The sequence below is a fragment of the Octopus bimaculoides genome, chromosome 2, assembly GCF_001194135.2.
Source record: "Octopus bimaculoides isolate UCB-OBI-ISO-001 chromosome 2, ASM119413v2, whole genome shotgun sequence".
NCBI lineage: Eukaryota > Metazoa > Mollusca > Cephalopoda > Octopoda > Octopodidae > Octopus > Octopus bimaculoides.
The window spans coordinates 104,435,860-104,453,540 of record NC_068982.1 but is presented as its reverse complement, the minus strand read 5'-3'; the positions used below and the strand labels follow the sequence as shown (position 1 = coordinate 104,453,540).

Genomic DNA, 17,681 nt, shown 5'->3' with positions numbered 1-17,681 from the left:
ATATATATATATATAAAGATAAGTTGAGACAATCCCTACAGCTTTATTCAACATCTTGGGAAAGTTATTGCCTAGATTGATCTGAGTGGTATAAAATGTGTCATAATGCAGTTAAACAATTTGAGTTAGGAAGCAAAACAATAAAAGAATTATATCCTGTGATCAACAAACACAATCCCAGGCAGAATCCAAACCATAATTATCCCTATTGTGACTTCATAACAAAATCCATACCTGGACTCAAATTACATTCACTCATCCATCACAAATAGATGTAGCTTCTTTTTTTTTAACCCTTTCCTTCAAATACTCATATGCTGAAAATTACATGCGTGTGTGTGTGTGTGTGAATTTGTATTCAGAACAAGAAAGTGTATTTCCTGCAGTGACTCTGTAACCTCAACTGATTATTATCCGCACACCTAAAGATAAATCTGTAAAATCTGAAAACCTTTAGGATCACCACTACTCACTCCGTTTTCATATGCACAAGAGTAAATAATGTTTGTGCTCACCCTAGTTTATAAAATGAGGCAAATTTTTCAGACCATGACATACCAATAATAGTGTAGCAGCTAAAACAGTAGCATTGACAACTATTAGAACATTCATTAAGGATACATTGTTGAAAATAAATTCCTTTCCAGCCAGATTGTTTTTCCTTGTGTGTTTATAATTTCACCACGTGGTTGTGAATGAATAGACAAGTCATCCTATGCCAAATCGAGCATAATATATTCTACTTGACTGAGAAGCTGGTATCTCCTGCTATTAACACTTAAGTGTGTTTAGAAACATTTCCATAGTCACTGATGTGAAAAGCTATATTGATTAATTGGCAAGTTAAATAGGAGTTTCCAACAAAATTACACTTAAGTAAACACTATTATACAACTTATTTATTTGTTTGAGGAATTTCTAATATATGTCAGTAGAGAAACTAATCATCGTCACTGGATTGCAATGAAGTTTCTTTTTATGTATCTATGTCATTCCCTTTCCAATTCTGAAGCTAAATATTGTGAATTCTGAACTAATTCTTCCTAGGAATTCCTTATTTTATCTTTAACATAAGAACCTGTTATCACAAACTCACAGCACTTTTTACCTAGCATATTCAATATTCTTTTGTTATATGTTCCTTAATGCTTTCTTGAATACTTGTATAGTCTTTATCATTAATTTAGCAAGAATCATCTTATAGACAAAGTCCAATTTCTCTTTCATTGCTCATGTTTTGCTAAAATTACAGGATAACACTTCTTAAACATTAGCTAAATAATCTGGTTTTTGCATGGTAAAAATATATCATTATTTTTTTTGCAATATCACGTCTATAAAATTATCTCCTATCTACATCATAGTCACTATAAAATCATTAATTCCAACCTCCTAGTAATTATGCTATCACTAATTCTGCCAACAACATCTATGTGCCATCTGAAAAATTTCTGGTTTAAAGTCATGATTTCTTATATTCTAAGCCATTCTGCCTCATGTGTTACACTTAAAATTCAGCTTTCAGTCAATCTACCAGAGATCTCATTGCACCTTTCTTTATTTTTGCTGATACAATTGTTCCACAAACCTCATAGTATTTAATTCCATGATTTTCTTTCCTTTCATAGTGAACAAGGCTTCTTCTTGATTTTGAAGGTGTAGTTTCTAATTCTAACTTATGATAGCCACATTTATCTTCAATTCATTTAATGAAGCTTACTCTTCAAAGCTTCTGGTTTCCGTGGTTCTTCAAAATATTTTGCAACAAGAACCAAATCATTAACATAAAAAAGTTCTTAATGGTATTTGATTTGTAACTGTTTCATAGAATAGAATGGACAAAAGAAAACTGGTTATGACACACCATGCATTCCTCTATATGTCTGAGATTACAATAACCCTGACTCTTTGTCTTACCATTAATAACATAAATATTTGTCATTTACCATTCATACATACCTAGATTTCTTTTTAATTATCACACTAAAGAGTGTGGGACATCATCATAGGTTTTTATAGGTCAACAAATACACAATTATCTTGTTTGTTTGATTTGATTCTTGCAGTTGTCTCACAAGAAATATAACATTCATCATTCTAAATACTGAAGATAATTCAAACTATATTACAACCAACATAACTATAGCATTATTATCATCTTCATCATTTTTAGTACCACCCTTCATAATATTGTCTATTAACTTGAAACTTTTCTAATATCTTCACTTCAGCAGCCAATCTATGTTACTCTAATAACAGCTGATAATAAAAGTAGCAAAAGAGAAAATGGGTCGGTAACTGAAGTAAAAAATATATATGTATGTATATATATATATACACACGTATAGATGTAAGTATGTACATATACATATGTATATATGCATATATATATATTATTTATATTATTATATGATTGAATGCTATGCATCCTCTTCCAAGTAAGTTTTATCTTTTATATATATATATATATATATATATATATATATATATATATATATATATATTCCCTCATTGTTGAATATTCCATAGGGAATTTTGGTATTAAAAATCTATAACAAATAAAACCAACTAAACAACATCAACACCAAAATTTGCAATCTAGAATGTTAATAGTTAAACTATGTATTTCTAATCTAATCTACAAATGAAACAGCAAAGCATGTAATTAAAACTTATATAGTTTATAATTATTACATTAATTATGGTAACACAAAGACAAGTTTTATTACTTTTGAAACAGATAGGCCTAGTCATAAATAATGCATGTGCTTATACATACAAGTGTATGCACATACATATGTATATATATTTAGTGCATTTGGTTTTTCCTGCACCATGGTTTTATGGTTTGTAGGAAAAGCAAACTTATCTTTTATATCTGGATCTATTTCAAAAGTCTGATGAAGATTGTGGTGTCCAGATTCCTAGATACAATGTAAAGCCATCAAATAGAAGTTTCTACAGAACCCTAAAATTATATACTATGTTCCATGTATAGGTGAATATTGAGTACTTTGGTAAGTTCAGTTGATTGAACAACTGTAAATATTCATTGTCAAACCCAACGGAGTTTCGCTTATATTACTTGCTTTTGATATGATGTATGCATACATATATTTTTGCGTATATATGCATATATACAAAGCAACAGTACAAATCATGGTAATGTAAGTGTTGATGGAGTGGCTACTGCACACTCTACTGATTATAGCTGTGTACTGCGTAGTAGTATGAGTTATGTAACCCACAATATTTCCATCCTGACATTAACTAGATTATGCAATTTTTAGAAGAAATGCTAGGAAATAAATACCTGATCAAAACCTTGTGTATAAATGTAATGGTAAAACTAATCTATAGACTTTCACTTATGTAGGATCCATTTCCTCTAATTTTAAATCAAGATTTATAATCACACATTTACAAGGAGAGATAAAGTGGAAACAATATTGCTCTCTGTGAAAGTCTGGGAGTTAAAGGACAAAAATATTGAGTACCCTCTAATGTGAAATGTTGCTAGACATGTTAAGCCTTATGTAAGTGATAGATATGATTGCAATCTTTGCTGTTAGGAATTGTCAGAAATCTTAAACTGTTAATAGATCAGATGAATTAAGGATCAAATGTTTACATTCTATCCATAGAACTTTCTTATACTTTAAGCCAATTCTATAAAGTCTTCTCTGAGTCTAGATACATATCTATAACTTACAATACAGACCTTAATTACTAGTAATAAGAGTCATAGATTATATTTAGGTAGCCTAGCATAGCTTAATACTGCTAATACTAATAACTGATCATATTTAAGCTACTTTTGTGTACCTTTAGTTCTAATGGCATACACCAATGATTGTAATTTTATATATTTTATAATGAACTAATTTTATAGTTTGCTCTTAACCTTAGGTGGTATCTTTACAATATTTATATCCTTTATGTTGACACTGATTATAGCCTAAACTACTTTCATTAGTCTAGTATACACATTTATTTGTTTGTTATGTCAACACCATCTTCTGCCAACAGTGTTGCTTACTTTCTCCATTAGATTTACCCTATTTTTTTTCTATTTAAGCATTTATAGGTTATGATTGCTGTGATTATAGCTATCTCTATATACCAATTATTCCCCCTCCTTTTCTTTCCTCTCCTTTTGCCCTCCCTTTCCTCCAAAGTTTTGCAGAGATCTTCACTATTCTCTGTGTTTTTCCTTAAGATATTTTCCCCAGAATAATTAGTTGGATCTCTGTTAATTAAAGCTAAATTTCTATTATTCTATATTAATTAACCAGAGCACTTTAATCAAAAGGAATTAAGTTAATGAAAAAGTAACACATGAATTGATTAACAATGTCAATTCTTTTGATGTACTAAACAATATAACAAAGTAAATACACATCACATGGCCATATCAGCACAGTCATCTCTCTTACATACCACATCTGATGCCCCTTATACCCATTTTTTTCTCTTAAGATGCTTACACTCTGTCATACATGCACACTGAACTTTGCCCAACCTATTCTTACTCTAGCAGCTACACTCTCAGGGCATCTACCACTACTGCTGACTTGGTCACCTAGATAATGAAAGCAATCATCATCTTCTAGATATCCCACTTGGCATCTGGTAGAATCTATTTTCTGTATATTTCTAGTGTTTATTATACCTGTGCATCTGCCACACACAGAGACCATTTTCCCTGTTAACTTTCCTCTGATATTGCTGCACCTCTTATGTGTCCATAGCTTGCACCGGGTACATCTTATGGAGTTTCTACCTACACCTTTTCTATATATCAAGAAGAGCCTGTGCGTATATGTATGAGTGCATATGTGTGTACATGTATGTTTGAATGCGTAAGTGCTTAGCTAAGTTTAGACATACATGTAATGTTACAAGCATTGCCAAATGATAAGTTCATCTCACACTCATGTGGTCTGAGGCTTCATCCCACTGTGCAACACCTTGGATGTCTTCTACCACAACCTTGGATTGCCTCACTGTCATCTGAAGGATGTGGTGCTGAATAAGTTATTGAAGGATAGAATGTGTCAGATGCAGATGACCTGAATGTCTTCATACTAAAAGAAACTGACCAAAAATGGCAACTTCAAGAAACCAAGTGTGTCCCTTATAAAATAATGGGTGAAGAATGCATAGAATGATATTTCTAATGAGATAGTAATTTAGAGCTTCTTGAAAATAGAGGGCTTCTGAAGATTACTATTTGCGAGTTAATGACCAACACAACCAAAACATAAGAAGATGGATGAATTAATAACATCATAGGATGCAGACAAACATTTGATACAAGAAATAGGAGGTCGTTTTTAGCATCAGTGATGAGGAAACATTTAACTTTGACTTTTAAATTGATTTTAACATTGATTTCTTAAAGTTGTAATTAATAATATTTTGTTATTGATTGATGGTTTCATAATTGAGCTTAACCTTGAACGTTAATTGATGACTTATTAAATTTGCTTTAATGGTTTTCTTTGATATCATAATATAATTTTTGGTTATGTATTATGCATGATGTGGTTATTCTATAATCAATGTGTTAAAAATTTAATTGTTTAACTCTACTAAGAACGGTACACATGTTATACAATTTTGAAAAGCTCCCTGACCCTTCTAGTCTCATCTTCCATGCAGAATTAGATAATAACAAATTTGGATCAGCTTTTCCATGCAAAGTATAGGGTACAGCATATACAAGACTAAATACAGTGAGTAATATATCTTCTATATTTTGTGGAACAAAGCATAAAAGTGCTCAATATACCATTGGGTTAGAGTGTGTACAGTGTCTGGCAAAGGTTTGTTATATCTAATATAAACTGGGATGATATCATTTATTCAACTTACAACAGCCATAAAACATTAACTGAGAAAAAAACTCAAATATATAAACATATATATCCACACACACACACACACACACACACACACACACACACACACACAAACTAAAGGGTAAATCCAATTCATGCAAACAAAGGGTATACCAATCAACTACTAGCATGGCTTTACTAACTATTAAAAATCAAAAGATACAATGGTTGAAACCACAACAACAATAACTACAATGATTTAAATGCATTAAATAAAGCACAAGATGTGTGTGGCATATTACTGCCATCTAACCATAATAGTTACAAAGTGCTGTATTTTCTTACCCGATGCTGTAAAAAGAAATAAAGATGAATTATCTCAAAAATTTTGAGAGACAGAAAGAAAGAAAGGGGAGCAAAAACAACTGTATGAATAATAAACAACGAAAAAGAATATTTTTCATAGCTAGAGTAGTAACAGCCTGTAGAAATAAACACTGATATTTAAAATATGTACTGAAAAAAAAAAAAAAATCAGAAAAGCATGTATAGGGACATATTTTGCATATATTTAATTTTAGCAAAGAATGAATTAATGCAATGATCAATAAATAAAATCAAAGGTGAATTATAAATGAAACATTACTTACCTTATGTGTAGGGAAAAAGTAACAATATATTAAATGGTTACAAAAAAAAAATTGGAAAATGTAATAATAAAATCCTTTGTATTATAGTGACAAGGCCTGAGATTTCCTTGGAGGAGCTAGCTGATAACATTGATTCCAGTGCTCAGCTGATACTCATTTAATAAACCCTGAAACCTTTGCAGAGTTTGAACTCAGGATGTAAGACAGACAAATTACAGCTAAGTATTTTGTTCTGTGCACTAACAATTCTGCCAGCTTCTGCCTTAATAATAATGATAATAATAATAATAAAAACAACAATAATAATAATTAATGGTTTCAAATTTTGGCATAAGGCCAGCAATTTCAGAAGTAGGGATTTGGCTGATACCACCAATCCCAGAACTTGGCTGATACTTTATTTCATCAAACCCAAAAAGAGGAAAGGTAAAGCTGACTTCAGAAGATATTGAACTCAGAACATAAATGTAGGAAGAAATACTGTGATGTACTATTTCTGACACAAATGATTCAGCCAACTCATTGCTCTAATGATTAAAATGATTTCTTCCAAAGGCAAAAAGCATCAAATTATAGGTGAGGGAAATAGTCAATTACATCAACCTCAATACTTCATTGGCATTCTGTTTTATTGACTCTGAAAGGCAAAATTGACTGTAGCAGGATTTGAATTCAGAATGTAAAGAGCAGGAACTAATTATCCCAAGGTATTTTGTTCAAAGCTCTAATGATTCTACCAATCCTTCAGCTCTTTAATAAACATAATAATCCTTTCTACTATAGGCACAAAGTCTGAAATTTGTGGGAAGGAGGTAAGTCGATCCCACTGACCTCAGTACTTGAGTGACACTTGATTTATCAACCTTGAAAGGACGAAAGGCAAAGATGACCTTGAACTCAGAACGTAAAGATGAACAAAATACCACTAAGCATTTTGCCTGGTGTGCTAATGATTCTGCCTTATTATTATTATTACTACTACTACTACTAATAATAATAATAATAACAATAATAATAATAATAATAATAATAACAACAACAATAATAATAAGGGGGAACAATTAATTACATAGATCTTAGCATATGACTAGTATATTATTTGATCAACCTCAGAAGAATAAAAGGCAAAGGTGACTGGTATGGAATTTGAAATTACAAGTTAAAGAACCAGAATAAATACTGGAAAGCATTTTTTTCCCCTGTCCCACAGATTCTGTTCACTAGAATAATTTCTTAAACAGGCCACCATAGCCATACATTTGGGGGAAAGGTGTTTTCTATTGAATCAACCTCAGCATTTGCCTGCTACTTAATTTATCAATCTCCCTTAGAGGATGAAAGATAAAGTTGTTTTTAATGAGATTTAAATGCAAATAGAGTAAGGTATTTTCATGAAGTTTGGAGAAAAACCCCCCCAAAAGACAAGAACATTTTGGGAAGAGTTGGGACAATAAATCAAAGATAAATATATAAAAAAAACTTGAAGTAAACAATGAAAAACAAAACAAAAAACAAACAAATACAAGTTATCATGAGACATACATGTGATGCAGAATGTCAAAGGTGCATAGTATTCATATAGAATGATTTCTTTTTATAAATACAAGTGTACATATCAGTGTCTTTACACACAAAGATGTTCTTATACAATATCACTGTGAATAAGATTACAAACAAGCTATTCAATATATATATATATATATATATATATATATATATATATATATATATATATATATATATATATATATATATATATATGTATATATGTATATATTTATATATATACAGTCATGAATGAGAGAAAGAGTACTCAATACTATAGAATTATTTTTTAATGTAGTTGACTGGTGCCTTTTGCACTGCTACTTAGAGTTTCACATTATACACATATCATGATGAAACATCTATTACATGAAACTCTGAATAGTGCAGAAAGGCCTAATTATATACATCGTATGTATGTATGTATGTATGTATGTATGTATGTGTGTGTGTGTGTGTGTGTGTGTATGTTTGTATTTATATGTTTGTATATACACTTATTTATAGAATGACAAGACAAATAACAGAAATGAAAATACCAAAAGCGAATAAAAAGTTCACCTTTAGAAAAGAAACAAAAGTACAATAATAAATACATAATGCACAGCAGCGACAAATATCAATGGACCAGACTTTGTGACATATAAAAAATACTAAAGTCATTTACAAGTTTTACTGGCACATCTTAGAGAGAAAAACTGAGATTGTTCTTCAAAGATTTATAGAACTGAATTCCTCATAATAAATTATCTATAGATGGATAAGTTTAGAATGAAAGCAAAAAAATAGTTAAATTTCTGTAGTTGTGTATTAGTATTTTTATATGAATCATGAAAAAAACAAAAAATGTCATACGAAAATGAGTCCTTATCAGGAATACAATGAGTAGAAGCCAGCTTAGATATTCTTAAAATCAATATATGTGCCAATAATCCAATAAATGAACCATACTTAAAGCAACAAATAGATAAAATAAAAGAGTTTTCCCAAATTAAAATATCTGAAGTCATTATTTTAGTTAAGAAAAGAAGCAGCTAAAAAGAAAGAAAGTAGTTGAACAGATTCTGTTAATGCTAATGAGAAGAAGATTGGTGCAACAGAGGCTGTTTTTTAACCATTAAGGGGAATGGCCAAACAGAACCTGTTGTTACCATTATATGAAATCGCTCAACACTGACTGAAGCTATTATTAGATGAAACAGCTGCACAGTGTCAGTTCTGAGCATTAGAAATGGTTCAACAGAGTCTATTGTTCCCACCAGTTGAAATGGCTGAATAGAGGCCCAAGTTATCATTCAGGAGTATAACTTTATAGAGTCTGTTGTTATCATTAGGTAGAATGAACAACAGAGTCTATTATTACATTTTTGATAGGATGACCCAAAAGAATCTGTTGTTACCATTATATGGAATGGCCCAACAGAATCTATTATTACATTTTTGATGGGATGGCCCAAAAGAATCTGTTGTTACCATTAGATGGAATGACCCAATGAAAACTGTTTACTATCATTAACAAGTATGACCCAACAGAGTCTGTTGTTAGCACTAAGAGAAATAGTTTGACTGAGTTGACTGCTAACAGTGACAGATAAGATAATATTACACTCTACCTAGAACTGCGGATGCTCCTTTTCGGAATAATGCAACTGTGAGAGGGAAAAAGAAATTTGAAAACAATAATAAGTATGGTTATCTTAATCAATACTCCATAATTGTTCAAGTCTGGGACTTCAGTTGGTTAATAGAATCAGGAAATTAAGTTATACTATATTAATAGGAAAATAAAAAAATATATATATGAAGATGAGTTAATGAAACTGATGGATTTATGAGATATTTAAAACACCATTTGAATATATGAAATGTTAAAAAAAGGCATGCTGTAAGTAAAAGAATATTTTTTTGTTATGTTATAATGGAAACAGTATGAGAAGAAGCTGAGAAAAGATAAATTTGCAATGAATAGCTAGCAGCAATAAAATATGATGAAGGGTTATACATAGAAGTTTATGGTATTTTATTGATTTGCTTGTTATTCTGGTTGTTAAATTTTATGACATAGCTAGTCAGTGTCACAATGATATACACATTATGATTAATTTACTTTGTCTTCTATAATTACTATCAAGTGAATACTGTGCTATTTATATGTATCTATATATGAATATATATGTATATAGATATTTATCTATAGGTGTGAGGTGTGTATGCACACACACCCATGCAGACATATATTTGTATGTTTCTAATTCTTAGTCTGAGTATCAACAATGCTCTTCTGTGGTGATGGTTGGAGATAGATGAAGTTAAAGGACTAGTAATCTGTTCTGATGGTCAAGTTAAGGGCATTGTATATGCAGAGTAGAAACTTTTGCATTGCAACTGCAGAAGAATGATAATGGAGTTAGATGTTGTAGAGCACTCATGAGTGAAGTCTTATCTATAAAATAGATAGCTTTCATGTAGAGAAGTATGCAATCTAGAATGTGTATATTGTTATTTAATTCCATGTCACCCCAATTAAGCAGACCTATAATCAAAGGCATGCAAGCCATGACCAATCCAACTGTTTCAAGGCATCTAAGATGACATTGTCTTTATCTTCTGTAGGTCAGCAGGGTGTGATTTGAATAATATTTAACTGCCATTTCAAGCATGTTGAGTGATCACATAGAGAGCCTGTTCATTGGCTGATATGTGTGTATATGGTAAGGAGCATCATTCATATATTTGAGTCATATTCCAGGGTAGTGGATATTTGTGCTTCATATAAATTCAGCAGCAGGCTAGAACTGAAATATATTCTGTCCCTGGAGAGGAATAGCATAATTCTAATTTTTATGTTTCAGCAGTTTTGTTGACCAATGTGGTCAACATGAATGATATTATATACATATGTATATACTTATTAAGGACTGGTCATTTTTTGTTGTTGTTTAGCTTTAGGTGATCACAGACTAGACAAACCTATGGCCAAATATGTTCCAGTAGTAACCAGTCTGGTTTATTGCATATCTAAGTCTACATTATCCAACATTGTCCAATACGCTCGTCTTTTTTTTTTCAGGCTAGAAAATGATGTTTGGCAATTTGGTTACTATTTCTAGCAGAATAAGCAACCATGTAAAAGGTTTACTCATTGGCACAAGTCTGGTTATCTAGTTCATACAACTAGACTATCTATAATAAATTGCATACTAGTTCCAAATATATAGACAATTTCATGTTGAATTATCTCTAATTTTTGTTTTAATTTGATAATATGAATTTGTTATTTGCCATATGATTAATGAAGATAAACATTTAAATGCTTCTTGCTTTCTCTCAATATTTAGGGTTTTTCATTGATATGGCTTATACAATTCATTTCTAGATAATGCAGTTGAAAGATTTCAGTCTCGTTGCTAGTACAATATATTTTTCACTAGGAATAATTCTTCCTATTTGTAAGTTTTTTGTATTCTGCTGCCATTATTGCACCATGGAATAAGTTAGCATTAGGTGAGAAGATGAACTAAAATAGCTGTTGTTTTTGATGATAAAACTTTTCATATTTGCAACAAATAAAAATTGTTAATGTTTGAGAAAGAAAGGAAAAAGATTTTTCTTAATATTAGATAAAACACATGGAATCAATAAGCATAACACAAAAAAGTCTTAATTCTACTTGAAAATGAAAATGTTAAACTATTTAGTTCAGTATATGAAAGTGTTTTTATAAACTTAAAATATTTACTTAACTTATTATGTAGTTTATTAAAACATGTTTGAGTTTATACTGTAAAATTTACATGATTTTCTACTGAAAAAATTGAGTGGAGGCATTTGTTATCATTATCATATTGTATGTAGATAGTTTCACACGAAAGGTTTGGAAATAATGAATTTTGGTAACAAAAGAAAAAAAAGAAAAGAAAAGTATGTTTTGTTTCAGTGAAAATGAATGAGATATTTAGTGAAGATTTAATGTTTACTTAAAGAAGTAGTATAATATTAGAGAAATTTATGAAAACATTCAAGAAAACAGTACTGTTTGAAATGTATGAAGTTTGTAAAGAAGTGGCATAACTTGCTCAGACAGTTCTTATAACCTAAAGTGAAAATAGTGCCATACAGTATTGGATAGTGTTGCTGCAGAAATGATATTACAAAAGAAATGAAAGAATATTGGTAGATATCATAAAAAGTTAAAAACAAAAACAAACAAAACAAAGAATATTTCTCACTACTAATACATTTTCAAGACTTCTTTTTAAAAAGGGTCAAAAAAAAAAAAAAAATAATGTATTCCATTGCAATCCAGATTGTACTGGTCAAGAACAACAAATTGGGGTGAAAGGGATGGTGACAGCTTATAGATTCAGATTAACAACAGTTTTTAAGAACTTAGTCACAAGGGTATTTCAATAGTGAATAAAATGGCCAAAAAGATGGAAATTATTTTACAATTGCTTTGTATTATATCAGAAAAAAAATTGGTTGCATTGATTCTTAAGCAGTTACATGGTTCTACTATTTGGATTCTATAAAGTACTGAATCCACCAAAGGTACTGGAGTTTATTCCAATTGGATATTCTTTAGTTTATTCTTTTTAATGTTTAACAAGTGACACTGTAACATTCTTTAATGGATACAATGTGTCTAAATAAAGCATTAATTATCTTTAAATGTGCACACTTCAGTTATAATGAAAATGGGTAAAGACCCTTTTCGTTATGAATGACAATGGGATTGCACATACAAAGTTCCCCTCTGAGGCACAAGTCTGGGCAAGGTTGTTTATGAAAGACCAGCAATCACCCATGCATACCAGCCTCCCATCTCCATGTCACCAATGTTATCCAAGGCAAAGTTCAATACGGCTTGGCACCAATGATGTTGCAACTCATTTCTACAGCTGAGTAAACTGGAGCACCATGACAAAATGTCTTGTTCAAGAATACAACATACAGCCCAGTCTGGGAATCAAACTCACAGCATCATGATTGTGAGACTGATGCTCTAACCACTGAGCCATGGGCCTATTCAATTACAATACTCAGAAATTATATGGTGTTATAATTGGAGATGTAGTCTTAAGTGTAACTGTTAAACATGTTTTATGGTAATATTAAATGAAGTATCTACTTTCAAGAAATCTGGTTATTTAACTGCATAACATGTGAACGGGGATGGGAATATCACAACTTAATAATTCCCTCTATTTCTCTAAATAAAAACAATGAGAGTTTATTTTGATCAAGGTCTAATGCAGTGTGGTTGATGAAATACCACTATAGCTTTTTATATTAATTACAAAAATGGAAGTGCATTTTAAACAATGATTAACTGAAACATTTTTATAGTTGAGACTTATGCGTTTTAAAAACATTCTCCTTGTGGGAGGTCTACAGTAGATATTTAAACACATTGATAACAAAAAATATGAAAAATATATTATACTGAAGTATGTCGTATATATATTTATATACCAAACCTCAAAACAAACAAAATCATATTGATAACCTCAAAATAAAATATTGTACATTTGTATCTTCTTCACCATGTACTTTATGATTCACAACAATTAATGATATTTCAAATTCCTTTCAGCTTACAAACTTGTCTCTTCATTTCTAGTACAATGTTGAAATTAATAATGACACATGCAAATTAAAACAACATCCCTACCTGGTCGACATCGACATTTTTTAATTGCTCGAACATCTGTCACAACTCCATGGCAAGTCTTGCAATAATAGAAAGCCCTATAACAGCAACAATGAAATATATATATAAATATACTAAAATAAAAGAAGCCTTAATTAAAATTCAAGATTTTCTAAATTATGAAATGGAAATGAAAATTTCATGGGTGAGAGGTTGGAAAAAATGTTTTAATTGGTATAGCAGAGAATAATAACTTGGAACTAAATGGAAATATGCATGGCTGTGTGGTTAATAAATTTACTTTGAAGCTACATGAATATACAGTTGACTCTATTGATTAACATCATAGGCAAATGCCTTCTACCATTGTCTTTGATCAAACAATGCCTTGGGAAGGAAGAAGTTTGGTAGATGGAAACTGGGAGGAACCCTGCCAGCAGAACTGTTCCATCTCAGGTGAGAGTCTTAATCCATCATCCACTTTAGCATTATTACTTGACCCTTGGGTACCTTCAGTAGAGTTCCTGCTGGCCAGCACTTGGGCCAGTCACCAGTCTGAAAATAATTTTCTCCTTACTTCCCAATAGTTATGGAGTCCCTGCATAGGGTCATGGATCCTAGATGATATATATGACAAAAAGGACATGATAGAGACTTATAACTTGGAGGACAAGTGGCAGTTTCTATGGGATAATTTGCTGAAAGCTACTGACCAGATCTCTGGTTGGAGCAAAGCACCAGTAAAACAAAAAGTAGCATGCTAGTGGAATAACACTGTAAATAGAACCTTAAAAGCTAAAAGACAAGTCTGAAAGAGATTGGGGACCAAAGAGGAATACCATTTTACTAGAAGAGAAGCTAGATAACAAGTGTATATAGCATGGAGAGTAGCTGAAAAAGAAGGTTTAGTGCTGGAAGGATTAGAGGCATGATGTGTTCCAAATTACAAGGCAGTATGTCAAAGCAAACCAAAATGTCACAGGGGGAAAAGTGTGCCCAAAATAATAGTAGTGCAGTTTCCTTGAGTGATGAGAAGAGAGAGATCTGATAGACTCACTATGAGAGCTTGTTTAAAATGAAAAAAATGTAGAAGGAAGCTACTGAGATAGATAGTTATGTGGTCAAAATGCCTACTAAGCATATGAAGTCTGAAAAAAGCAGTTGGTCAATGTAGTATTCTGAAAATACCTCAAGTAGGGATAGAGATATGTGATCTATAGGTGCATAAGAAGTGTAGTGGAATCAAAGACAGGCTGACAGAGAATAGAGACTTTGCTTGTGGTAGAAATACAGAAGTAGAGAGGCCTTAGCGAATCAGTAAAATAAATTCCTTGTAATGCACAGAAGGCTCTATAGAAGTAATTGATAGCTTCTTTTACATAAGTGATCTAATCAGCAGTTGGGGAGGGTGTTCTGAAAGCATAGTGGCCAGAATTAGAATAGACTGGAATAAATCCAGGGAGCTATTACTTCTGCTAACAAAAAAGGGATTTGTTTTCTGGGTGAATGGTAGATTGTATGATGTCTGTGTACACACTGTGACGTTGCATGGTAGTGAATGCAAAAGATGTGCAATGGCTGTAAAGAAATGAGGTGAATACGATCTGCTTGATATGTATAATTACTGTGCATAAATGACAAAGCATAGATAATCTGAGAGAAAAATTGGGTATAAAAGGAATCAACCGTAGTCTGCATGAGTAACAGTTATATTGATATGGAGATATAATGCATATGGATCATGACAAGTGGGTGAAAAAGTGTCAGGAGATTCATGTGGAAGGATTCAATAGAAGAGGAAGACATGGGCAAAATCAATGAAGGTCGAACTCAGGAAGCTGGAACTCACAAATGAAATGACAAGGAAATGTAATAAGTGATGGGATGCTATGTTGGAGGAAAGCTGTCCAACCTATACAAGCATAGAAAAATGGACATAAAAGTGATGAGAAGGACGATGATGTTTAAATATAGGATGGGAACTGTTATTTCTGCTGGTAATGGCTGGGAAATTTTTCTTCATGCAAAAGATTATATGTAAAAAGTGTGATGTTGCAGTGTAATGAGTGACACATGTGGATTGTTTATGGAAGATGATTATATAGATGAGGATTATTAGAGAGATACATATACCAATACTGCAAAAGAAAATACCTTTTAACTTCTTCAGCAGATTCTGCAATGAAGAATCCTTGAGTTGCTCTTTCTATTTTGATTTTGGGTCCTGGGTTAATTGCAAGAGAACTTTCTCTGCTATCACCAAGACGTGCTTCAATAGCTAACAACAAGAGTTTCAGTTTCGTGAAACATAACCTATAAAATAAAACATAGTATAAAAGAATATAGACAAATATATATATCATTTTTTTTTATCACATGGTGGAAAAGAAATGTACAAATTTCTAGTTCTTTCATCCATTTTTGCAAGCTGGAATAGGTTGGAGACATTGTCATGGACTATGTCATCTTGCACACACAGTAACAGAGAGTGTCTGACTTTGGTGTTATGTATGTCTTACAATGTGGACCGAGTACAGTTCATCATGCCACTGATACTTTATGACACCTCATCACAACCATTTTTATCTTCCTTCTAGCTACTTCCCTCCACCTGTATATATTGTGGTGTAGCTGTGTATCTCCTATGCCTGTCCCTCTATCATACTTTAGCTTCTCAAAACCTGGCATAAGGCCACCTCCCTCTCAACTACTACCCCACTCAGACAACGGATCTTTTCTATGTCTTACAAGTTACTTGGTAATCTCACAAATGCTAGTATCATGAAAAAAATACCACCCAGTGTACTCTGTAAAGTGGTTGGCAGTGGGAAGGGCATCCAGCCACAGAAGCCATGCTAAAACAGATATTGGAGCTCAATGTTGTCCTCCAGCATTTTGAATCATGTCAAGCTGTCCTGCTCATGTCAGCATGGAAGATGGATGCTAAATTATGATGATGATGATATACATATATGTATATATGTTTGCTTAACACTTATAGGTTAAAAGACTCTGGAATGAAACTCCAGTCTTGCTCCACTTCACTTGGCTTGGCATTCCTTTCAATATCTGTGTGCTCAAACTGGTAGTGTATAAAGGCCTCCTGGGTTCTGTCTCCATCTGGAGCAGGAATTAGTTTTTTCTTTTTTAAACTTTGATCTCCAACAGTTTTAATTTTCAACCCCTTGTTTGTTTAACTTCACTTTTTTTACCACTTCATATACACACTACCCATTTCATGCTTTCCCACAGTCCCCGTATTCAAAATTCCTTACATCTCTACACCACTCTTATAAGCAAAATACCCAACACCATCCACACAAACATTTAAACAGAGTACACATACACATTGAAGCCACATATACACTTAAAAATATGCACATACACTAGCACATATACTTCAATTAGTTTCACATGCCATCCATATGCACACACATATATATATATAGTAGCCAGAAAATGATGACACATCTACACTTCCTAACCCCCAACACACATTAATGTCCCCAGTTTTCACATAAACATGCTTATCCAGTATAAATGCACACAACAGCCTCACACACACACAAACAAACAAGCACACACACGCACATACAAATAAACAAGCAAATAAGCACACATGCATACATGTCAGGTCACAGTTGTAGCCCTTGACACTCACACCTAAAGCGACTGCTCAACTACTTCCAATTTTTCACCACATCATGATGGTTGGTTACATGTGTGTATCTATTTTTCAAATTTTTCTTTTCCTTTCTTTTCCATCTCTATCCTATCTGTCAGAAGAAGAGTGTATACTTGAAACATTAGACATTTCCTTCTTTTTCTATTTTCCTGGGTCTCAACATAATACTATCTGTTTATTCTTCTACCTTCTCTCTGTGCTCTATTTTCATTACTTCTGCACAAAACACACGTGTGTGTACGTACATACATACATACATACATACATACATACGTACATACATAAGGTAGATGCTTTCAAGAAAC

At 32.0% G+C, this 17,681-nt stretch overlaps 1 protein-coding gene across 7 annotated transcripts in view; it reads right to left on the bottom strand.

The window, feature by feature from the left end:
* Positions 1-17,681, bottom strand: part of LOC106878324 (calcium-activated potassium channel slowpoke) — a 333,443-nt gene that overhangs the window by 114,506 nt on the left and 201,256 nt on the right. For 5 of the 7 annotated variants that reach the window (XM_052978540.1, XM_052978541.1, XM_052978542.1 and 2 more), the window contains exons 13-15: positions 15,846-16,004; positions 13,713-13,789; positions 9,652-9,687 (exon numbers count right to left, since the gene is read on the bottom strand). In XM_052978540.1, the coding sequence (XP_052834500.1) occupies positions 9,652-9,687; positions 13,713-13,789; positions 15,846-16,004 (272 nt within the window). The remainder of the gene's footprint in view (positions 1-9,651; positions 9,688-13,712; positions 13,790-15,845; positions 16,005-17,681) is intronic. The other 2 variants (XM_052978543.1, XM_052978546.1) reach the window with 1 other exon arrangement.